This window comes from Sinohyriopsis cumingii, chromosome 11 (assembly GCF_028554795.1).
Source record: "Sinohyriopsis cumingii isolate HCF-2022 chromosome 11, ASM2855479v2, whole genome shotgun sequence".
Lineage (NCBI taxonomy): Eukaryota > Metazoa > Mollusca > Bivalvia > Unionida > Unionidae > Sinohyriopsis > Sinohyriopsis cumingii.
The window spans coordinates 39,261,737-39,288,199 of NC_142971.1; the positions used below are offsets into that span (position 1 = coordinate 39,261,737).

The 26,463-nt window shown below is 34.8% G+C and overlaps 1 protein-coding gene across 4 annotated transcripts in view; it reads left to right on the plus strand.

The window, feature by feature from the left end:
• Window positions 1-26,262, plus strand: part of LOC149787959 (protein arginine N-methyltransferase 6-like) — a 137,463-nt gene extending 111,201 nt beyond the window's left edge. For all 4 annotated transcript variants that reach the window (XM_089974231.1, XM_089974229.1, XM_089974227.1 and 1 more), the window contains 6 exons: window positions 7,839-7,909; window positions 8,883-8,965; window positions 14,234-14,343; window positions 16,394-16,503; window positions 19,914-20,024; window positions 24,435-26,262. In XM_089974231.1, the coding sequence (XP_089830357.1) occupies window positions 7,839-7,909; window positions 8,883-8,965; window positions 14,234-14,343; window positions 16,394-16,503; window positions 19,914-20,024; window positions 24,435-24,519 (570 nt within the window). In that variant the 3' untranslated portion in view covers window positions 24,520-26,262. The remainder of the gene's footprint in view (window positions 1-7,838; window positions 7,910-8,882; window positions 8,966-14,233; window positions 14,344-16,393; window positions 16,504-19,913; window positions 20,025-24,434) is intronic.
• The last annotated feature ends 201 nt before the right edge of the window (window positions 26,263-26,463 follow it).

Sequence of the window (26,463 nt, forward strand, 5' to 3'; positions counted from 1 at the left end):
TGAACACAAATTGAAACAAGAAAGAAGGCAAGAATTGTGTAATATAGATGGAATACAACATGAAGAGAAATCATTTAAAATTTTATGCAAAATAGTATATGGAAAATATAAGTCGTATAAACTGAGTATTTACATATAAATGAAATATCTTGGCTTTTTGTTAAAAATACCATAAAACTTGGACAAATAGAAAAATTGTGCAATAAGTTGCAAAGCCCCTCTTTTTTGCAGTTATCTCCCTTAACCTAATATCTGGGTGACGTGTATAATGTAGGACCAGTGTAAATTATTTATTATGACATATCCTAATATTAATGAATTTGATGTAGTTTTGTTATTATATTTCACCAAAGGTTAGACACAGCAAGGTATGAGGTGTATGATTTGTTCCATTTCCATATTTATTTTCAGTATCATTTGTGGTTACAGTTTGTTCTTAATTCAACTAGTCATAGACCAGAAGAGCCTATGGAATGGTCTGTCTGTCTGTCTGTCAGTTAGTTTTGTTATTGCTACTCCTCCTAAAATACTTGGCAGATTATGATGCACACATTCATCCCAAGGTCTAGTTAGACATAAATGAAAATGGTGCAGCTCAGGCATCCAATATGGCCACCACAGCCATCATATTGAAAATCTTGTTATCACTATTTCTCCAGAATGAACTGTATATCAAGATGTGTTTTCATTGAAAGACTTCTTAAGATGTCTTGTTGGACAGAAATAAAATTGGTGCTGATCCTATTCCATCTAACAGAAAGTTATATTGACATTACGTTTTCGTCCAAAATGAAAAGGGTGCCAAATAAACCTCCATTACTGCCACCATGGTGGACATCTTGAAAATCTTGTTATTACTACTCTTGGATAATTGATAACATCAGCGTGGGTTTTTTTACCAGAAGACTTTTAATGATTTCTAGTTGGTCTTAAATGAAAATGGTGCTGAGTTAACATTCATTAAAGCCACCATTGCAGCCATCTGGTAAGTCTTGTACTAACTGCTGCCATGCTTGATGCTCAGCATTAAGAGGGTACTGTAAGGACTGGTCAGGCCTTGTGTCAGGATAATGTGACTGGGTAGGACATAATGCTGTGTGTCTTGGCATGATACCCCAGTGCTAGACATCACTATAAAACTACTACACTGCAGACATCATAGTGAAATAACTGAAATATTGTTAAAGCTACATTAAAAATCCAAATCATACGCACACAGTTCTAAATGAAAATGATATTCAATATGGCCACCATGGTTGCCTTCTTACAAAACTTGTTATAGCTGCTCCTCCAGAACTGATGTTCACCAAAACGCTTCTTAACATATCCCTTGTTGTCCTAAAAGAAATGGTTCCTGCAGACATCCAGTATGGACTAATTCTTTTTAAGGATGGTTAAATTGACATGGGTTTTTCATCAGAACTCTTCTAATGGAATTGAGTTTGTCCAAAATGAAAATTGTACCAATCTTGCATCACTATGGCTGCTACAGCAGCTATCACTCAAGAAAATGAGATGATTTCAGCACTCTGTAGTTAAAGAGAATAAATAGTTTTTAGTGTGAGTTCCAGGAAATTCTTTTCAGAGAGTAAACCATCATTGCCTTCAAGGGACTATTGTTACCTCTAGTAGTCATTTACTTGAAGAATTTATTTTGTCTGTTGTCTTTCCATCTGTTAGGCACACTTGTTATTGTCACTTTTTCTAATCTTTGGGTAGTTGCCATGAAATTGCCACAAGGACTGACATGAAACGTTACACACACACATTGATCCCAAGTCTAGTTGGTCCCAATGAAAATAGTGCTGATTGGATGCCCAATATGGCCACCATATCTTGAACATCTTGTTATTGCTGCTCCTGAATGGATGATCATGGGGTTTTCACTAAGGGGCTTTTTATGGTGTTTAGCTGGCCCTAAATACATAGATGCTAATCTAATGTCCAGTATGAATGCTGCTGTGGCAGTTTTTAGTGGATTACTGTGAAACTTTGCACATATTGTTGGAAGTTATGCATGTATGTAACTCAATTTACTTGCACTATTTTCAGCAGAATTATGTACGTTTTTTCATAAGTGCCTGCCATATGGTAGTGTATTCTGCTGTGGTGTTCATCCAATTTAATTTCAGTAGAATAACTCAAGTTCTCCACAATCTATAATTACCAAATGTTGTGGATGGCTTGCACTTGGCTTTAGGATAAACCCTATTGATTCCAGGGTCAAAATTCAAGGTCGTGGTGAGAGAAACAAGAAAATTTCCCACACAGTAACTTAAGGTTTTGAGCATCTACAGTTACCAGATTTGTGGATGATATGCGTGCGGTTTTAAAAAAAAAACCACTTGATTTTGGAGTCATAGGTCAAGGTCACTGACTGAAAGAAGAAACATAGTGTCATCTACAGTTGCCAAACTTTGTGGACAGTTTGCACTTTTGGTAAGGAAGAACCTTATTGATTTTGGTATTGAAAGGTCAAGGGTCGAGGTTACTGTGATTAAACCAGTACAATGGATTCTGCACCATAGCTTCATTTCTCCATGATCTACAAGACTTTGAGTATGATTTAGGCTAAAGAAGACTGGTCAAAAGGTCAAGAAAATGTTCACTGAAGAAATATAAATGGTTTGACACAATGACATTAATTATACATATCATGCCAGGACCAAAATTTGTACATGGCTTGTGCTTGAAGTAAAGAAGATTCATATTGAATTTAAGGTCAAAATGTCAAAGGTTAATGTCACTGAGAGAAAGCTGAAAAATGGCTTCTTCACAATACTATTAGTTATATATCACAGATATGGAGGCTTATTCTTAGGCTTAGGAAAAACTGATTGATTTTGGGTCAGAAGATCAGAGGTCTGGGTCTGTATGTCTGACAGAAGAAAAGTGGTTTCTGCACCCAAATTTGAGTTATTTACATTGGGGATTATTCAACATGTGGTATGATTTGCAGTAAATAGGGGATTATTCAGCATGTGGTATGATTTACAGTAAATAGGGGATTATTCAACATGTGGTATCATTTACAGTAATTTTGCTTGTCTATAGGTTTATCTCCTTTGTGGGTTGGAGTGAGATATAACTATTTTATTTAATAATTTTTATTATCTGAATTTGTGGGGCAAGATTTTCAGTGATTATTTAAATTTATCCTGAGGTAGATGTTGAATTTTCTGACTGGTCAAATCAGTGACTTTCTCACTCACTTTTACCTCATTTAAGAGAGAAATGATGAAGAAAATTCAGCTGAAAAGTGCTTGATTGAGAAATGTTCAAGAGGAACACATTTGATGTTAGGCACTTTTTGGAACAGAGTGACATTTTTTGCAACTAAAGGACTTTTTATCTATAAAATATTATACTATCATCATTTTTAGAAGTAAGCACAGACAAAAATAGCACATTAAGATATATCTTTCATTACATAAACATAAAATATACTAATAACACAAAAGCAAATAAAAGTATAGTTTTATGTAGATATTTTATTCATCTGGAGAAAGACAAAGCCCAAGAACCACTCCATTTCTATCCAGCTGGGGCATTAGATTGTAAAGATTGAGTCAAACTGCAAACAACAAAAATCCTGATCTGCCATCTCATATAAAGCACCTGCAGGTCAAGGCCTATGTTGTTTGTTCTACTGTTTACTCTTAAGGAACTGCACAGATCCAGATCTGCCAGTGCAATATGTGACAGTAGATCAGGGCCTGTGCAGTTTTCAGTTGGACTCATAAGAGAGTACATACGATATAATATATTACCTAGCTGTTAAAAAAAATATTGTAATGAATAACAGAAACTATTTTGTATCTTGAAATTTATTGTTTATCTTAGAATAACACCGGTAGTGGGTTTTATTGTGTGAATTTCTATCCCTGGCATACTAAGACAGAATATTCACTGTTGGCTTTATCTATGGAACATGTGTTTTCATTCAATGTTTATGACACCATGGCATATAAAATTTCCATTCTATCCAGTCAGTCATGTTTGTGGGGGATCTTATCTCTGAATCAGACAGAAGCTTGACTAATAGGTTTGGGCAGTAAAGTTTTATGTGTCTGCTGCTTGGATAAAAAATTTGGCAAAGTAGTGATTTATATATTTTAATTAATCTTGGTCACTAAGCAGCAGAAAGTCTTTTTAAAGATGCCGCCAGAAAACTCTCATGCAGTAAATGTATTAATAGTTGGTGTTTTGATAGATAGAAGTGTTCCATTTCTAAGTGTATGGCTGTTTTGGAGTGATCTTATTTTCAAATGTTCTTAAACAACCAAGATTAAGCATGATCTCTTATGTTCTCACTTGAAAACACCATATTGTATATATGTGACAGAACCATGACATCAGTAGATTTTAAATTTTGAATTGAAGGCTGGCTTCAAAATCAGTAGGATTTTTTATTTAGATAAATTTTACAAATGTGTGTGCGTGGGGGGACTGAAATAAAAACAAGTATATTTTTTGCCATAATAATGTATTCATCTTGTATTAAATTAGCAAGCTTTGAACATGAATCCAAATCAGATGGCAAATGTTACAAAAATTAAGGAATTAATGAGTTCTGGGTATTGTTGGTTAAACAAAAATAGAAGAGGTATACAATTCACAAGCATTTTTAGTGTTCTTCACATATTCACTGCCTAGTGACTACAGATGACATTCAGTGCGATTATTAAGAGTTTACACATGACAGTCTCTCAGAAGGTTTCCGGCCCCTTTTTCCCATTGAATCACTCGATATTTTTTTAAGAATGGAGAATACCCAATCTGTATCAGCACTAAAATATGGCAGAGAGATTTTATTTAAAACTGGAGAAAGCATATATTTCTGCATTTTGACAAGAATAGACAAAAAGAAGAATAACTGTCCTTAAATATTCCTCTTAAAACATCTTGAAAACACCTCTGATTCACATTTTGGACCACCTTTAATCCTTTTATTAAAAAAATATCCCGCCATTGACTTTAAACTCTCCAAACTGCAAGAACAAGATACTCAGTTTGCAGATTATTTTGTTTTAAATATGTCAGTCATAAACAGACTATTTGGTATGCATCAATGCACAGATCAATCCATTGGTGGAACAGTTCAGCATGCATCATTGCACAGATCATTCCATTGGTCAAACAGTTCAAAATGCATTATTGCACAGATCATTCCATTGGTCAAACAGTTCGTTATGCATCATTGCACAGATTCCATTGGTGGAACAGTTCAGCATGCATCATTGCGCAGATCATTTAATTGGTGGAAGAGTTTGGCATGCATTATTGCACAGATCATTCCATTGGTGGAACAGTTCAGCATGCTTCATTACACAGGTCATTCCATTGGTGGATAAGTTCCGATTCCCATTAGACTGGTTCTTACAGGTTTCTGTAATGTGTGGATAGAACTCATAAAAATGCTTCGTTTTTCCAAACAATTTTGAAAACTCTTAATTTTCAGAAACAGTGGATTTCAACTACACCATGGTATATGTGGTAGATGGCCTTTAAAATGGTATTTATGTCCTGCAGTGTGTAGAATCACATGTATGTTATTGCCCTGGGTTCACTTTAAAAGCAGTCTACAGCAAGTCAACATTTCTCTGTCATCTGCAGTTTTGTTCTCTTTAACATGTGCATCATAGGTGGTATTGGAATTTCAGCCCAATAACATTTGCAATCAATATTCTTCTCATTAGGGCACGAAATTGTACTGTGAATATTTATTGCATATCAGTAGGGCAAGGAATTGTACTGTGAATATTTATTGCATATCAGTAGGGCAAGGAATTGTACTGTGAATATTTATTGCATATCAGTAGGGCAAGGAATTATACTGTGAATATTGTTGGCATATCAGTAGGGCAAGAAATTGTACTGTGAATATTTATTGCATATCAGTAGGGCAAGGAATTGTACTGTGAATATTGTTGGCATATCAGTAGGGCAAGGAATTGTACTGTGAATATTTATTGCATATCAGTAGGGCAAGGAATTATACTGTGAATATTGTTGGCATATCAGTAGGGCAAGAAATTGTACTGTGAATATTTATTGTATATCAGTAGGGCAAGGAATTGTACTGTGAATATTTATTGCATATCAGTAGGGCAAGGAATTGTACTGACAATATTTATTGCATATCAATAGGGCAAGGAATTATACTGTGAATATTGTTGGCATATCAGATGGGCAAGGAATTGTACTGTGAATATTTATTGCATATCAGTAGGGCAAGGAATTGTACTGTGAATATTTATTGCATATCAGTAGGGCAAGGAATTGTACTGTGAATATTGTTCACATTTCAAGAACATTATTGCTTAAAGAGGAAGAATAGTATCCAAGTAATTAAAGTTACCCTGCTATAAAGAGATGATAATGATGACAACATGAGTCTTCTGGAACAGTCTGCAGGGATATTTGTTTTCTACATTTCTGAGAGATTTTACAAAATATACACAATAAGAAAATTTGTGATTATCTTCAGGGACATTTTGATTTTTGTCTTTGTTTGGTAGAAATTTAGAGTCTGATTAAAGAATTGTTCCTAATGTTCATAAATATGTCAATTGTACTATAGTACAAGTCACATGGGTCATGTAAGCAAATTTACTGATACAAGTTTTTAAAAATAATTTTATTTTTAAAGTTTAATGATAATATAGTTATAACAAGGTTTATTCAATCATGATTTTTGAGTCATCTACATATTAATTGGCATAAAAATTTCCAGGCAAACATTATTGATAGCTTTGGACTTTTACAATAGCAGTTTAGCATTACACTGGGTCAAGGAAGTTGATATTGAATTGAAGTATTATTAGCATAGGGTGAATCAAGTGTAAGATTGCGTGAACAAGAAGTTGCTTGCATCTTCAATTATCCCCAGTATGGATGTTCAACTATGAATGGGATAGAGGAGTAACATAAGAGTTTTATTTGTAGCACATACATATGACATTTCTTCAAAATGATAATTTATCATGATGTAAAATTTAACTAAATTAAATCTGAATTGACAACAGTCTTTCTGGTCTTTTACAGGTATAAAAGTACATACTTGTATGGGAAATATAGGTATTATGTATGAATTGAAATAAAAGATGTGACATAACATACAGAAGATATAAATGAAGTTACATAATTGCCTCCAATTTATTGAGTTGCAAAATAAAGTGTTTAAACGCCATTTAAAGGTATGTGTAATCGTATTCTCCAAAATGACACTAGTAGCTACAAAAAGTTACTTAGACCACATACATGAGCTATGTGACTTGTACCATAGTATGTAACGATGATGATGAGCTATGTGACTTGTACTATATATAGTATGTAACGATGATGATGAGCTATGTGACTTGTACTATATATAGTATGTAACAATGGTGATGAGCTATGTGACTTGTACTATATATAGTATGTAATGATGATGATGAGCTATGTGACTTGTACTATATATAGTATGTAACGATGATGATGAGCTATGTGACTTGTACTATATATAGTATGTAATGATGATGAGCTATGTGACTTGTACTATATATAGTATGTAACGATGATGATGAGCTATGTGACTTGTACTATATATAGTATGTAACGATGATGATGAGCTATGTGACTTATTCTATATATAGTATGTAACGATGATGATGAACTATGTGACTTATTCTATATATAGTATGTAACGATGATGATGAGCTATGTGACTTATTCTATATATAGTATGTAACAATGATGATGAGCTATGTGACTTATTCTATATATAGTATGTAACGATGATGATGATCACGATGATGAGCAGCAGCAGCACTGTTTTTATTATATTTTTTTTGCAGGATGGACTAATGCTGCCATCGGTTGCTAACTTGTATTTGGCACCATTCTGTGACGAGGACTATGAGAACAGGTAATTGGCATGAAATGGTGAAGTGAAACTTGCTTTCTAAGATGCCTGTACAAAGGACACCAGTCCGTAAACAACCTTTAAAGGAATACAAAGTATGTCCAAAAGGACCAGTAATGTTTGTACAAAGGATGTTGATCTGTTGTCAGATGTGGTAAAGCTGTCCTTAATGAGGATATAATGACCTTTACATGACCTCTAAACAAAACCACATGACAGATTTCAAGGTACTGGACATAGAGCATCCTGGCAACATTTCAAGTTTAATATATGATGTCAATCAGCTAGAAATAATTACTGTGGTTACTCTAGCATAATTTAAAAATTGCTAAAAATATTGCTTGTCTTATTCTTTAAAATATCATTTGAGTGTATTATTCCATCAGAAACTTTCAGATTGTGTGGTGTGTTAATGTTCAAACAGAAAGTATGGTTTCCATCAGTTAAAAATAAATGTTCTAAAAAATACTGGGAAATTACATTACCAAATTTTACCAGAATTCAGCAAGTTGCAACTAAGGAAGAAGGTCTTTTGACATTCCCTAATAATATCAATCTGCCATTATGGCTGCCATTTCAGAAGTGATGGGGGAAAAAAAGACTTGCAAAGTTTTTATTTTAAAAAATCTACTGAATGTAATTGAGTTTATAAGCCATCCAGGCCTTGAATACTTTCAACCAAAATTACGTGAACAATTTCTACATATAACCCAGGTGATCAATTTCAAGCACACTTTGACCTCTTAATTAAGGTACTCTTGTATTTGTATGGCAGGCAGTCATCATATGATAGCAAAAGAAAATCTGCAAATAAATATATATTTCTTTAATTTCTCTTCTCAATTGTGTTGAACATAAAATGTTTTTAAAATATTTTTAAGACTTTTTTTATGTGATAGATCATTGATAATCAACTTTATCATTTGTGCTTCAGTTAGGGTGAAATTAATATTAAATTGTATTTGTTTGCTCATAGGCTGGACTTCTGGACAGAAATAAAATCAGTGTACAAAGTTTCCATGGAGAGCATGAAGCCATATGCTCAGAAATGTATTGCTAGTAAGTACTAATATAACTTTTAGCTGTCCATCTATGCTGTTACTTTCAAACCATTACTAGGGGCCCCGAGTGGCTGAGTGGTCTAAAGCACTCTCCATTGTGGATCACTGCCATCTCACCTCTGTCTGTGTGGGTTCGAGTCTCGGATTCGGCCAATGTGGGTATGTGAGAAAGCTTGCCAGTAGCTTCTCATGGGTCAGTGGTTCTTTGGAGTTTTCTCGCTTTCTTCCTCCACCACTAATACTGGCCGCCATGTATAGCCTATCTTGTGCTGAAAAATGGTTTTAAACCCTACAACAACAACATCAAAACCATTACTGCCTTGGAAGATAACTTCCTGTACTGTATGAAGTTAAAAGCATGGATCATAAACCAATAACTCTTGCATAAAGAAACCAATCCTAGATTGCACCATGCAGCTACCATCTTTTTTAGACTTGCATTGAAATAAAAAAACATGTTAAGTAAAAGAAAAAAGATTCTGTGTAAATGATGGGGAATGTTGTGTTTTTTCCCCCGTTATTTTAATTGTGCAGTAAATTGGAGAATTTTTTTATTTTAGTATGTTATTTTTACATTGTGTTTTCTATTTTGGTGCATTTCTGATGATTGCATATGAGTTACTAGTAGGTGTTAACAATGTTTGCAATTAATTGTAATAATGAATCTTTGACAAGTTAGGAGTACTTACCCATTGGCTGGGTCAGTGAGGTGGGTTCTGTTATGATGTTGAGTATTGCGATAAACGTAACAAGGAAGTATTGCAACTTAAGAGTTTTAATACAACTGTAGTGTGTATATAAGGAGACATAATGTTGATCAGTTAATTCATTCTGATTTCCTTTGTTTTTGTTTCAATGTCAGTCAGCAGATGTGTTTAATGTTGTGTTTCAGTATAAATTAATGGGAAAGTCATTTGTTTGTATTATTCATTTCAATTAAAAAGTGCTCTTTGACTCTAGACTAAAATTTATTATTCTGGGACTATTTTGTCACTTAAGTGCTTACTTAAACATAGTTTATACACAGCAATAGGTGATCCACTTAGTACCATTCTTACAAATAGTCTGCATTAATATGCATGAGATGGATTAAGACATCACTTGCCAGCCAATCAAAACAGTCCCAGCTGTCACGTGCAGTGTCCTTTGTTTCTGCTGATTCTAGTTTGGAGCTGATAGTGACAGCACGCATATTTGGTCAAAAAACTGTTTTCAAATTTTCCTTGTGTTTGCATCTTTTACTAACTTTCACAACACATACTTTTCTTACCGGATCTATAATTCCCCGTTTATCTTCATCTTCCTATTCCAGGATTTCATCAGGCATTTAATTGCCATTCATTGGACCCTCTGGGAGTTTACTTTGTTTACAAACAATGGCATCACGCTCAAGACAGAGGTCAGTCCCATATGACTTGGACAATCCGTTCAACTGGACTACTCTTTATTTAAAGCGGAAACTAGAATCCATAGGCATTAAGGTTCTGTTCTCCCAAAGCACACCTTGAGACAGCTATACATGGATAATGCACCTTCCACGAGTTCACGGCCTGCTGATCGTTTACCAAGACAAGAGAGGAACAGCCCACCTCACTCGCAACCCAACATATGTCATTCGGAAGAAGAAGCAGCATCCCGCATTCCACAGCAACCTCCACGTCAAAGTTGCTGTAGTGCGACCATTGTTCATGATAGTTCGGCAGAGGGATTCATTGAAGTGAAAACAGCAATACAGTGTAGTATTCTGGAAGTAGGGGCTACTTCCAACATGGCCACCATTACTGAAAACACGTTGTCTTCAGCCAACATAATGACCTCAATCCACTCCATTCAGCATTCTATCGCTGACCTAAATAATTCCATTACTAATATCATGGCATGACAACAGGTGTCTTCTCTGGAGTTATTCTTAGGCAGCTCTACACATCTCTCATCATTGCCAGTAGCCCAGCCTCCGACGTCGCTCGATCAGCTGATGCAGTCCCATGGAGTTTCGCAGGAAATACTACAAGCAATCAACGTGGTATCTGAAAGCCAGCAGAAGCAGATTCTCGTGGGTAACTGTGTCAATCTTGCTACTCTTTTGCTACCACACTTTGAATTTGATCTATCAAATCAGGATGACAAGGCTGTGAAGAATGATCCCCAATTACTTAAGTGTCTCAACCTAAGTGAGTTCATAACGGCTTTCGGAAAAGTTAAACGAATCATTTGTTCAGTTTATCCCAACAGACGACATGAATTGGACATGTACGAGGCCGACATTATAAAAATTGCCAATGCCTATGGGGACATTTTCCATGACTATCATAATGTCTACTCCAGTCAAGCTGCTATTGCCCTGCATGACTACAAACTCAAAAGTAAACTGGGCTATGAGGGATCAGGCGACTCTTCAGCTATTGATTGGAGGCTGAAAAACAACTTCATGTAACATATGCAATTCTGTTGCTCACCCAACCAACTTTTGCCCACAAAAAATGTGCACTGCTGTGCCCATAGTGAACATAGCCAACAGAATAAAAACAGATATTGACAAGTACAGACACCCTAAACAGATGATGGATGGAAAAGAACAATTTTAACTCCATATGCGGTTGCCACCGTACTACTTGCCAGATCTTAAATACCTGCAATCAGTGCAGGGCCAAAACACGTGGGGCAGCTGCATGCCCAAACAATCTATTACAAAGTTTTTACAGCACTGGTACATGCAATATCAATAACCCCTCGCAAATCAATGCCAGATAAGATGCAACAAATCTGACTTACTTTCCCGCCACATGCTTACATCCCCATTGATGTTAACAGATTGCAGCATGAACTCCTTAATCATCCAGATTATAACTTCGTTCAATTTTTTTGTCTTCCGGTCTGAAACACGGTTTTGACACTATGGTACAAAAAACATGCTTGCCTACACAAGGGTGCAAAAATTTGCTTTCTGCTTCTAAACAACTGTATATTGTGGATCAGTTATTGGCAAAGGAATGTGCCAAAGGTTTCATGCTTGGCCCTTTCCCATCTCCACCATATCAAGAATATAGAGTCAGTCCTATCGGCATCACAGAAGGAAAATATTCTTTTTCTTTTCTTTTTTTTTTTTTGGGCACCCACCGAGAGGTGAGTGGGAGGGTGTGCTTGTTTGATGAATTTCGAGCAATGAGGGAAGGCTTCCCCACTATTACATTCTTGGGGGACAACATCTGCTGCACATGTTTTCTTTGGGCATTCACTTCATTCCATTCTGTTTATTCACCCAAGAATCTAATGTCAGCACTATATGATGTATTCAAACTTAACCATTGAGTGAAGTCCACACAGTTGCCACTGTCATCCCCAACCTTCGTTGGACAGCCCAGTCTTCGCTGGGCTCCTTCAGTTTCCGCTGAAGAAACTTTACTCAAGGGTTATCCATAACATTCTGTCAGGGAGTTTCACAGACCATCTGTGACCTCTGTACAACCATGTTGTGCCATTCAGTAGCAACTGAATCACTCACTGACAGAATGAACCAAAACAGTTTCAAAAGTAGCAGCAGACAGTCCTCCTAGGCAAACAGTATAATTATAAATAAAAACTTAACAGGATCTGTGTTTTGTTGTGTATAAAGTGAATTTATTCAAAGGACCTCTGGACAATGCCATTGTGATGCATCAAGACTGTTGGAATATCAGCACATTTGAGAATCTGGAATTCATTTGGAATATTTGATTCTTTTTACTTGTGTTGAATTTATTAAGGATTATTTTGGATTTAATTCAGAAAAATGCAAGTTCCTCTGAAATTTTCATTTTATGACTTAGAGAATTCAGTTATTTGTTAAGTTTTACAAACGTTATTGGTTTTGCTTCTTTCTGTTTTGCTTCTTTCTGTGTGTTAGTTTAAGACCATACAGTTGTAGCAAGTATAATAATATAATATAATATGATGAGCTTGATGCTAACTGTTTAAGATATCTTCATTAATTATTGCACTGACCTGTTGCATGACGATTAAGTATTTCAGATTGTAATGAATAACCTTTATGTTGATAGCCTGAATTACAATATACTCAAAAACTACTGTCTCTTTCCCAATTCTGATAACCAGTATTTTTTGTGCAAAACAAATTAATATGATTGATTAATGCTTTAGTAAGCATATATTTGTTTATTGTTTGTCAAAAGTTGTAAATAATTGTGGGATTTGGTGCTTTAGAATAAAAAGTTCTTGTTTTTGAATGACTTTGTAACATATTTCATTAACTTTCACAAAATGATTTTTCCAACTTTTTGAATTTTTTTTTTAAAACCACAAGAACCTGCCTTGTAATTTTCAGGAAAAAAATCCTTCTTACTGGATTATTAACTGTTTGATATACTTAATATTATTTTACATTATTCTTTTTCTCTGCAACCTATTGTAAATAATACTTAATCCTTATGTATTGCAAATTATTGTTTAAATTTCATGAATATTATTCTGTCTCTTTTGCCTCAGTATGAAATGGCACACATGCATTGTACTGTGATAATGTTTGTAAAACTCTACCGAGTCCACCAAAAAGTTGTAAGGTGTTTCCTACATGTGGATAAATTCAGGTTGCTGACTGCCTTCCAGAACCTTTTAAGATTGGTGCTATCTGTGTACATGATAATAAGGAACCTTTACTGTAAATACACTACATTGGAAATAAGGTGTGAAAGAAAACAGAAACATTTCTCTTCAGGTTTAAAAAAATTATTTTCAGTATGCAGATTTTAAAGAGTAATAGGTGGGATGGGAGACACCCATTATCTCAGTTGGAATCCCCTTTTGACCAAGAGTTTCACAAGTACCGTGTAAAATCGCTTATAAGACAAGACTAACTGCACTGACCCATATCTGCCATCGCATAATGTTGTTCAGTTTGGTAGGAGTAATCAGAAAAAACAAAGAACATAGACCCTGATCTGCAGGTGCATTATGCTATGGCAGAGCTGGATCATTGTTGTCTGCAATTTGACTCCACTTAAAAACAAGTATATATTGCATGCTGTAGCATTATTGTCTTTTTGTCTTTGGTACATATTTTCAGCGGAAATTCTTTCTCTGTGACCTTTACATCTAGCAAGGAGTTACAGCACAGAAGATCTCTAATGTGCTGATTTTTTTTTCTAGAATGGTATAGTTGCTGATGTTTTTATAATATTCTTAGCATTGGTATTCCACTATTTTGTAACATGAAGACTCCTTACTCAACACTTGATAAAAAAAATTCTCCCTCTGAATTTTTGCTTCCCAGGTCATGTTCATGTCAACTGCATGCCTCCAGAAAGTGTTCAAGCACATGCACATGTGGTTAAAAGACTTGATCTCAAACATGTTCCCATTTCGGATCTACAGAAAGTGAAGGTGAGTTTACATTATAAATAAGATTTAAATGTAAACCATTGCTTAAATGAAAGTAGAGGTCACTAAACCATTGCTTAAATGAAAGTAGAGGTCACTTACACACCATTTTCTGAATGCGTGACACATAGCAGTCTGATAATGGTCATTATTAATCACAGTTCGTTTACATCTCCCTGAAATCTTAAAGTAATGACAAATCCTAAAACATTTCATATTGATTATGACGTTTTTCAAATTACTGATTATAGATGTTTTAATGCTATACCCAGTGTCATCAGCATTTCCAGCATCCTCTGCAGTCATGTTAATTCCAGTGCTAAGTGTTTCTTTTTCTGCTATCTAGCTTATGGCATACCTCTTCATGGAAATTGGTCTGATTGTTCCTTGCATCATCCTGAACCACCCTGATTGGAAAGTAGGTCAAGTAACCTAATTTTTACACTTGTGTAAATGTTACATTTTAATTCATCATTTCACTTTTTCATAGTACCCTACTTTTTGCAATGGCATGCATATGGGTAAGAAATACACCTGTTGCTTTTGGGATCAAAAGGTTGAGGTCGTTAGTCTTTGTATTAAAAAAAACGACTTTAATTCTGGACTGTTTTTTCAAAGAATTTTATAAATGGTAAGGAAGACACCTATTAATTTGGAGTCAGAATTTGTATGGTAAAGTTCATGATTAGTCAGATAAGAACATGATAGTTTATGCAAAATAAATTTGGTTCGAGACCGTTTACTTTGACCAAACATTTTTGATGGCTTGCACATGGGGGAAAAAAATTGGGTCTTATGGCACATTGATTTTGGGGTCAGGTAGTTTACAAAGTCCTCAGAATAAGGACTCTAGTTACACATCACATATGACACCAAACTTTAAAGAGGGTTTTCTGACATGGAAAATAAGTACACTAAAGTTGTTGGATTAGATGGTTGAAGGTCATGGTCAGAATTATTCAAACAAAGATAGTTGGTTTTCTACATTGTCTTCTTTCAGCACAATTCACAAATGCTTTGTTTATCAGGCAGGCAATTAAAATGTTGCTTGTAAGTTTACAAGGTCAAGGTTAATAAAACTGGTGCTACATACAGGATTATTTCATAGGGTGGGTGTTTATTACTTCCTGAGAAAATCTTTTATGTTTTGAGAGGATGTCATTTATAAAACATACTTTTAAAGGTTTTTACGTGTTTTGCATTTGTTTTTTATTATTTATATATATGTGACCTAAAAAAGTATTTTATCGTCTTGTTCTTCATGTTTACGTTTATTTGGGTGGGTTTATCTTTCTAAATTATTTACTCATTCCTTCATTGTTATATTGCTAGAATTTTACTTTTAATTGGCAGTCACACACACACACACACACACACACACACACACACACACACACACACACACACACACACACACACACACACACACACACACACACACACACACACACACACAGAGTCCGTGTAAAATGCTGTTGGGTATCTGTGAGCAAGACATTTTGCTACCATTGTTTAGACATTGTATAACCCTGCTTGTGTTGATGTGCCTTTATCAACCAACTGCAGACAGACTTCAAAAAGGGGAAGAATAATGGTAACATTAGACAAACACTCTGGTGTCTTTTTTTTAAATCTCACAAATCCTGCACAGTTTTATTTATCTGATCTTTACATGGGTAGATAGCATAAATGTATGAAAGAACCACTCATGTTCTTTGCAAGTTTCATTTCCTTGCCATAAACCATTTCAGCTTGTTTATGTATGCTTTGCAATATAGCAGGATGAAACTGCAATGACTTTCCTTTTAAGTGTAATATTTCTATACATGAAATGCGTAGAGACAGTGATGTAAAATATTTAATTAGAAATCATAGATAATTTACTTACTCCAGCTCCCATTATTATTATTATTATATTAAATGTATTTACTGAATGGATTATGTCATTCTCATTCTTGATGTGGTATCTTCTCTGTAAAGTTGAGATTTGGGTCTTATGGCACATTTTAAATTACATCATTTTAACCTGAAATTTTAAAATATTTACTTTCAGAGTGATTTTACATTTCGCTGTTTTGGTCACTCTGAGATTCATGGCTTCATCACATGGTTCACAGTGGACTTTCCAGACAGTATAAGTCTAACAACATCTCCATATACAGAGTGAGTGAATAAAAAAAGTACATCCTATACAATGCATGCTTGATTATATGTTGACTCGGCTCTAAGTCAATGCCCCCCCCCCCCCCTCCAGCACAGCCTTTTTTTGGGCTGGCTGCAAAGAGTTCATTTCTCTTTGTCCCTCGTATAAGTGTTTTACAAGTGATATCCATCTTTATGGGGTGACCTCTCCTGAGGTGGAGTTGTCCTTTGTAAAAATGAACAAGCCATACTGGATGGATGGATAGATAGGATGAAAAGACAAAACCAGCATAAAATATAATTATATTATATAATCAAGTATGTCACAAACAAATTGACACCTCTGTCTGCGTGGGTTCGCGTCTAGGATTTGGCTAATGTGGGATCGAGAAAGCTTGCTAGTAGCTTCTCGTGGGTCGGTGGTTCTTACTGGCATTTTCCTGGGTTCTTCCTCCACCATTAATACTGGCCGCCATGCATAGCCTATCGTTTGCTGAAAAATGGTGTTAAACCCCACAACAACAAAACAAATAAACTGACAACTTATGATTTGTCTAAATTCATGTTTAAAAAAAATCTGTAATGTTTGGTATTTTAAATACATTTTTATGAATAATTCAGAAATTTTGTTATAGCTCACATACCGGTTCAAAAAATAGTAGCCTGGAATGATCAAATTCATAACATCCCATTGTAACAAGGTGGGATTTCACACAAATAGTGAAATTATGTAAATAAAATGGACAGATATACAAATTATCTTTACAGTCCCCAAAACACACTAGGTTTTACAAACCCCAAAAATCAGCCCATAGCTAAAAGATTACATGGATGGAGCTACACACTCGGCTAACAGTCACACTGGCCAATCTGCAGCTGGCACCATGTCAACTCCGATAACTCGGATCGCTCTGGTCACTTGGATCAGTCAGACCACTCCGATCACTCTGGTCATTTTGTGATCACTCTGGTCAGCTCTATGAAGATCTGCAAGTCCTTAAAGTAGACGGCTCACTGACAAGACATCCCATGATGTGAAGATTTAATCTTATGGTGAGGCATTTATACACAGACAATGTCACCATACATTGTCTGTGCACTGGAAGCATTCGGCTTTTCCCATTGAAAGCACTTCGCACGTGCGGCATGGGATGAACCAAACTCACTATTTTGAAATATTGTGCAATATAAATATATCACCCTTGGGTATCGTTGTACACAAAAAACGAAACCCGAGTACATGTATTTAATAAATAAAAGGATATATACAATTCTGTGACACCCATATTATGTTCATTCCACAAGTCTTACTAATAAAGAATCTAATTTAAGTCTACATTTATGAAATTCACAGTATCCTATAAATGTCACTGTCTAATGTCAACTGGTACAAAGTCTAAGAATTTATCCTAATTGAGTGATCAAATGAAGATCAAGAAGGGAGGGGTAACAACTCAATCCCTTCCCCTAGTCTGGTCCTCAAAATTCTAAGAAATTGAATAGCATCCCTTACTCTATGCTTAAAGCCTAGGACTCATTGGTTGGTGATCAGGGACCATAAACAATAATTGGTACCACACACACCATACTTGGAGATCTAGTATGTTGCCAGATGTTTAGTGTCTGTTGGCTGGTGTGCACTGCCTATTGACCGACAATTAGTTAATGTCAGTTGGAACATTACCCAGTGACAGGTGAGTGGTGTCAGATACCCAGTGCTTGGATAATGTTTTTGTCGACCTCCAAATTACTAATTTGAGAATTGAATAATCTCCTTAGATTGGGGACTGGTGCCTGGAAAATAATAGCAAGTAAATGTTATATAATTAAAATTAATTTTGGACTGCAAAGAGACAGCATATCTGATATTTGTTAGTGGTTTGCAAAGAGACAGCATTTTGGTTCATTTTTTGTGATACCAAATAGAGGAACTGCATGGCCATATTTTAATATAACAACTGTGGAATATTAATGTGCTGAAGAGAGGCTTCAAACAGCAAACTGATTAAAACTTTCAATGGACTAAAAAGAGTCTCTTCGTAACGTTAGCAAAATATTTGGACATGGTAACACTCAGTATGGAAAAAGGACTGGCATGAGTCAGACTTAGGTACGTCATCATCATGTTGCAGTCACAACTGAAAGAGTCATAATAGGTACTTTAAATGGCTACAGTTGTCGAACCTAAAAGAGTAACTTCTTGCAAAAGGTACAGGAGATATATTCCATTTGGCTTTCTCACATGATCAAACTGCATAATATATATAGGAATCAGCAGGTATCCTGTATTTAGAGATACCTGATAGAGCATGTTAACTCGGTTCGAACCCATTTGATTTTGTTGATTGCTTTTTAATTTATTTAACATTCCATATTGAGACAGAGCCTTGCTTTTAAAATACCTTTGTATTTAAAAATCTGGTATAATATCCAGTATATTTTTGTCTCTATCAACTAGACTGTCAGTTGGGTGCATGAGATCTCCATAATCCAGGTGTCTTGTAAAACTTAGAAAAAGCAAAACAATAAATATATTCATACTATCTCAGAATTTATGTAGACATACTTTCTGCCAAAATACTGTTGTGATCTTAAATGACATCACTTTTTAGACATATGTCAATGCAGGAATTGTGTTCCAAACAGACATCAAAATTGACCATGACATGTTTATCTGGAACATGACATCATTTCATCAACACACTGATGTATTAGGTCATCAGCCAAACTTCACAGTTCCAGTTTATTTTGATAACCAATCACTCTATTTAGGCACTATGGGATTGAGAGCTACAAGCAAGATTTACTTACCTCCGAAATTGAAGAGCTTTACGTTGTGCAAAACTACGCACCTCCGAAAATGAAGATTTGACAGTGGAAGTGCTCCAGTAAGCATCGGCAATTTTATGTATTGGAAAAACACATCACACCTTTGTTTGAAAAAATTGTTTACAGTTATTTCCAAGAGATGTATTAGACTGACTTCATTAAGCCATGAAAATTAACAAATTAATGGGGCCATGTGTTGGGAACTAATTTGTTGCTCTTAACTTACAGGTGTGACCTCAGAGTTGTTCAGCGTAGGGATAATATCTAAAATTAGACAGCAAATCACCAGATAGCAGAGTCACGTATTTAGTGACTGGTGCAGAGTAGTTATCAGCCAATCAAATTACCTTTCCCAATTTAGAGAAAGCCTCATTCAGGCATTACAAGAAAAACTTTTTCTTTTTTTTACAAGGTCCTGTTTTTGGTGGAGATTTCAGGGAGTAATGTGAGTAGTCTGGTTGAATGATACCATGTGCATTGAATGGTTCCCATGCTTAACATGATCATTGCTTTTAATATGATTCCGTGATTAGGAGCTATGTCCCTTACTAAGGTTGAATTCTGCATTAAATCTTTACTGTATTCCTTCTTCTGTTTACTAGGGACACCCATTGGGCCCAATGCCAGTTTTACCTAGATGCACCTGAGAAAGTGAAACAAGATACTACAATCACAGGAACATTCTCTCTGACCCCAAATAAAGAGAAACCAAGGTACATATGATATTTATTCATTATTTGGAAATAACTTTTTTGACATGATTGAGCAACAGTGTCTGACGTGTTACTAATATTTTTGTGTTTACATAACCATGTTTGCTGGGTGGATTATATTTTTTAATATGCAGAACATATAAACTTTGATTTGCCATGCAAAATGTGCCAGCAGATCAGGTTTTAAGTGCTGTGCTTTTGGGTTTTTGTTCTTGAAATGACTTAAAGCCCACAGCACAGACTCTGATCTGCTGGCCAGAAAATCATATAATTCTAAGCCAGAGTTTCCACTATCAACCAGACAGAAATTACATTTCAAAAGTAACATTATTTTTGATTGGTTGAAATTATATTGAAACAAAGTCTAACTCAAGATTCACAGATCTACTGCATTGTGGAATAGCAGATTTGGGTTCAAACTGTTTGCATTCGGGTGGGCATCACACAGGTAAATACAATATACACTTCTCCCTCGATAACTCACGCACAATGGGGTCCACTAACATAGACCGCACTATAAGCGAGGCGTGAGTTACCGATGGACCTCCAAAAATTGAAAAAAAATTGCTTTGACATCGAGAAAACCATGGGGGGAGCGGCATTAGGGAACTGGGCTGTTTAATGACTGAATCCTTATTTTACAATCACGTCGATAATAATTTTTAATAATGCGCTTTATCTAATGAAGTTGTTCGTTATTCTGTTTAAATCACATTTTTTTCTTCAAAATATCCAACATATGAAATATCGTTCCAACTGGTTTGAACAACCATCATGTGTACGTGAAAAATTTGTGTATTACGTCACTGCTTTTTGTTTTCTTGATGAGTCTGGTTCCCGTAGTAGTGTTTAATAGTATCTTGCCAAATCAGTAGTCCATAATTTGGGAACTAGACTAACTGTTGATACACCACCAAACAAGATTCCTTTTTTTTTTCAAAAACATGCAACATTTGATTCGTGACACGTCTATGTCGAAGCTCAATTTTTTATTGTTCAATTAGAACAGTGTTAATGTCATGATTTCATTGGAAGTAATAATGAAATTTCTTATCATCCCTGAGGATATCTCTAAATACCAGTTCAAGAATTCTCTGAAACTCTCTTGCTCACAAATGGTCCTTATCGGTGAAATCAAACTCTATATTTTACAAAGTATTCATTTCGCTTGGCTCCCTTATTATCTTTGATCACTGTTATGAAAGAGTTGGTTAATTTAAGGTAGTTTCTTTTACATACACAATAACGTTTATTATAGTGCTCGACTGATCAAATGAAGTGAGTTCATCCGACATACAACCGAGGCCGCTAGATTTTAAGTTAGTCCAATTTTTGTGCCTTTAAACCTTTCTTTTATTCCACCTCTTTTCTTTAATTCAAAAGACATAATTAACCTGATAATACAAAGGGGGCCAGCTTTTAATTCAGTACAGCAATACAACAAATACTTCTACAAGTCAGTTATCAAAACATGGTCGGCACTTAATTAAGTTCTCAGAGAAATGCTCGCGGACATAGCTGTTACAGTAGATTGATGCATTTTACGTTTAATTACAAGAGGACACATTGCATTTATGATGATTACAATTAAAAGGAACTAAAAGATGGAACTAGAATACAAATTTTCATTGATTAAAAATTATTTAATTTGTATTTATTTATTAAAGTACTGCCTCCACTTGGCGTAAGTGACATTTTCATTGATCGAAATTTCCTTATGTATCGTTAATTGCGGTGTACTAGGAATGTCGTTTGGAAAGAAAATGTAAAAAATTGTATGAGCTATTTTTAAATTTGATATTTCATAGTGTTGATTAAAATTTCCAGGTCCTATCTACCGTTTTCAATGATAAAACGAGCGATAGATCAAAGTTTCCGTTACCAATTTTGATCACGATTTTCTTCATAATCAACAAATAGTGATACATTTTTGTGGTATTTTCGGTTTTAAAAAATGGGATCCACGCCTGACACCGCGTTATAAGCGGGTTTGTGAGTTATCAGGGCGCGAGTTATTGAGGGAGTGGTATATATATATATATATATATATATATATATATATATATATATATATATATATATATGCAAAGAATATAGGAATTGTAGCATACTATGATCATTTTTCTTATATGATCAGATACTAGGCAACATATCGTACAGTCATAACTGTTTAGAAAAACAAATGTAAAGTTTATAGACAAACCTAGAGACTGAATTAAAGGTACATTTGTGATATATATCTTATTGTTGACAAATTTTCTGACTGCTGTGTCACACTTCCATTGGCCTTGCGACTACAGGTAACTGTCATGCACTGTCTTTGAACAAAGTACAAATAATCTGTACCATATTTGCCAGCCTCTAAGACGATACTTTTTGACCAGAAAATCTTAGCTTCTTCCTATACTCCAAATTGACTTATATATGGATTATGTCATCCAAATCAGTTTATCGTATGTCACATAATTTTTTAATAGAAAAAATTCTTCAAATGTACCCCCAAAAATTTGTAAAAACATATTTCATTTTGGGGAAAAGATTGTGTATGAAAAAAGATAGGACTCCACATTGAGGATTTGAAACAATTACATGATCGTCAGTATTAAAAATTAACATAGATAGATGTAATTATGCTAAAGCAGCATGCATTAGTAATATACATTGTTTGTAATGTATGCTGTTTAAATTTGATATGTGTGCATTAGAATTGAAAAGTTAGAAGATGAATGACCATGACAGAGACAGATATTGCATCACAATTATCTTACTGCAACTCATGTTCAGATAAAAATTATGCCCCATTATGAGAAAAGAGAGAGAGAGATGTATTTACGATTGTACAGTAATTTTTTATTGTTCACTTACTTGATGACTGTGATCATACTCGTGTACAAAAGTGCAGCACCATATTCCATTATCAATTAATACCACTAGGTAAGCAGTTCCTTCTGGTTATAGTTATCACTTTCGTTGTTGACAAATCATGTGGCTTTGTAGTGGTATGTGTATGCTAATTAAATATGCTGTAGTCTGGTTTTCCCAAGTTAACACCTGTTTGAGGTCAGGATTTGGCAGACCAGAACAGATTTGTGAGGCTACCAACAGGGCAATGAGGCTAGCCATGGGTGTCATCGGTATTATAAATACGGAACCATATAATGAAAGGAAATGCCAGGTGTTACACATTCAAATTTCTCAACTAATTACATCTTTTGAACTTGCCAATAGGACTGACAGTAATTTAAGATAACATACAGCATGAGTTAAGATCAAAAACAATTGCTGCCTAAGTACATGCAATCGAAAAAAATAATCTTATTTGTTGGGAATGAGAGGTTGTTATACTTAAAAAGAAAATTAGACATCATGCAGAATGGTCATTCTTGGGATTTAACCTAGTAAAATGAGTCTCTGTGGTTATAAGTATTGTGAATATTCAAACCCTGAAGGAGTTTGGTATGTATTTTCATAGTTCATATTTAGTATTTATTAATTTTTTTCTCTCTTTGACAAAAGCTTCAGCTAAACAGGGGCAATAAGGTGAAGAAAAAACCCACAAAGTACAAAGATCTGGAATCTCTCTCTCTCTCACACATATCTATTGGGCTATATTTTCTTTTGATCGTGAGTGCAAGAAGAAAATTGCGAGGGAATAAATATGCATCTCTCGCTAATAAATATGCATCTCTTGCTGTATCTCTTCCCTCCCCCAAACAAAAATGTAGAAAAAGCATGTTAGCATCAATGATGCAGTTTCCCATTACTGGGAGTCTGAAATAGCATACAGTGATACTTTTAATATTTATGAAACCAGAAGTTATTATTGTTTAGCTCTACACAAATTAGGTACGTTTCGTTACATTTATTGATCCAGACAGGAAAAGGTTACTGAGTTACAGATAGGATAAAATTCCTGATGCTGTGAGGAACAAAGTGAAAAAGATGAAGCTGAGGTATTAACCTGGCCTCTTCTTATCCTCAGCATCAACTTACATATGGATGAAGGTTGGAAAATGTGCCAAATTTGCTCATTCAATGTACACTCCGTGTCGACTCATAGGCTGGCAAATACGGTGCTCTTTATCCATTACGCTCCATGCCATACATATCTGTAGAACATTTATTAAGACTTGGTTGACTTATACAGTGAGGTATAATATAATGCATTGGACATGCTAATTTTAGTGATACATTGAAATTTCAGAACAAAATATTTTTTGTCACTATTATCTGCTAACTTACATGGTGTGATTGAATGACATCTTAGAATATGACTATCAGATAAGTTGATACTGTTAAGAAAATACATGTAGTCTCATAATTGTATATGAAGACCTTTTAAGAATGATGTCATTGATGACAAGTCACTAATAGATGATGTATTATTTTATATGTTACCTATATTTTCAGATTCCTTGATATTAACATAGAATATCAGTTTGATTCTGGACCCAGAAGACATAAATATTACTACATGAATGATTGCATTACATAAGCTGGCAGGTGTAAATGTCTGATTCCATCTGGATGGCACTGAGTGGGGAGACACAAGATGATCATGGTGGGATAAACGTGTGCTCTAGCTATGCATCTGAACATGTCTCATTCATTTACAACATTGTAATTGCAATACATTTACAATATTTTGAAGTTTTATGAAAAGGTGTGTGACACAGTCAAAAGATCAAATCTTTTATTAAAGAGTGTGACAGTCAAAAGATAAAATCTGTTATGAAACAAAATGATGCAGTCAAAAGATGAAATATTTATAAAAGGTGTGACACAGTCAAAAGATAAAATCTGTTATGAAATGATGTGACACAGTCAAAAGATAAAATAGTTATGAAAGTTGTGACACAGTCAAAAGATAAAATCTTTAATATGGGATATTACACAGAAGATAAAATCTTTAATGTCGGGTATTACACAGTCAAAAGATAAAATCAGTAATATGAGGGTATGATTGTATCAATATTTAGTAATACATCTTATCTACAAAAGAACATTTCAGTGGAAAAAAAATTGTAAGAGTGAAGAATTAGAAAAGGAATATAACAATAATCAGTGTGAATCATTTCTTTTCATGTACTTTTTCAGTGAATTTGATGGATCACAACTGCATCCATAGCTACAGGTTGCATCTAGGATGCACGATTTTGAAAATCCTGCTAAAATTGATAATTCTGCTTAAAAATATTTAATCTGCAAGTCTTATTTTAAAAAAATAAGGATTTGTGGCAAAGTTTCATGAATTATGCCCTCTTTATTGCCATGAAATGTAGAAATGACCCATTTTGCTCCTTTGCAATGTTGTTGTTGTGAACCACAAAATTCAGTGGGTTGAAGAGCAGTGGTAACCAATGAATGCTGAATTTGGCTAAACTACCAGTTAAATTGCTTTAACAAAACAGTGTATGGCTAAATGTGATTAGACATTAATTTCATTAAATAAATTGTACTGCTGGTTCAGCCAGCTTTTGCATTTTTCAGTTGTCATCATTCTTCAAAGAACTGATGTTGCCATCAACAGAAGTTAAACTATGCAGCCACTAGATTGTGCCTGGATTTACTCGATAAAGAAAAATATGTCAGATTAGATATACATGTAGTATGAATAAAGAAATCAGTAAGTTGTGCAAGTGTTATTATGGCTGCCAGTATGTGACATATTCCTAAAAATTTGACCTCAAGTTTTCCTGTTGACGCTGTTGGCTTCGAGATTCACAGCACTGACAGCACTGATTGTGACCAGATGTTGATCCCCACCCCAACCCCTAATACATATCAGGGTCAATGTCTTGCATTGTCATACCACCGTTATATAATATGTCAACAGATCTGTATGCTGTTTTGTTTTATTTATCAATTTTAATACTCAACATGGACACTTATGATAGTAATACTGGTGTTTCATACATGGAGCTCAGCTGTATGCTGACTTGCTTGAAAAGAACAAGTATGTGCTGGGTGTGTGTTTGGAGATTCTTCCTTTCAGATGTTCATTCTTGTAATGACAAAGCATAAATATGCAGTTCCATTTCAAAATTTAAGGACGGACATAACGAGTTATTGACCGTATGGTGTAAATATAGACTGGCTATGGAATTTCTCTGGCAGGTGTGAACAAAAACAATAATAAAAGCTTTAGAACCTGAGATAAAGAAGACAAGAATATGGATTTTCATTTTCAAATTTTGACAGAAGATTAAAAAAGGGATACATTGTATCACTTATTCTGCTTGCATTGTCAGTTACTGTTTCTTATGCCCTAACGAAAGATCCCAATTATTACCAGATTGACATAAAGACAGATTGACAAAATATTTAATTCTGCTGACCTAGGTCAGAAGAGCCTGTGGGTTGATCTGTTGCCCGTTGTCTGTCTGTTGGTTAGCACATGTTTGTTATCATTACCCTTTCTAAACTACTTAGAGGATTG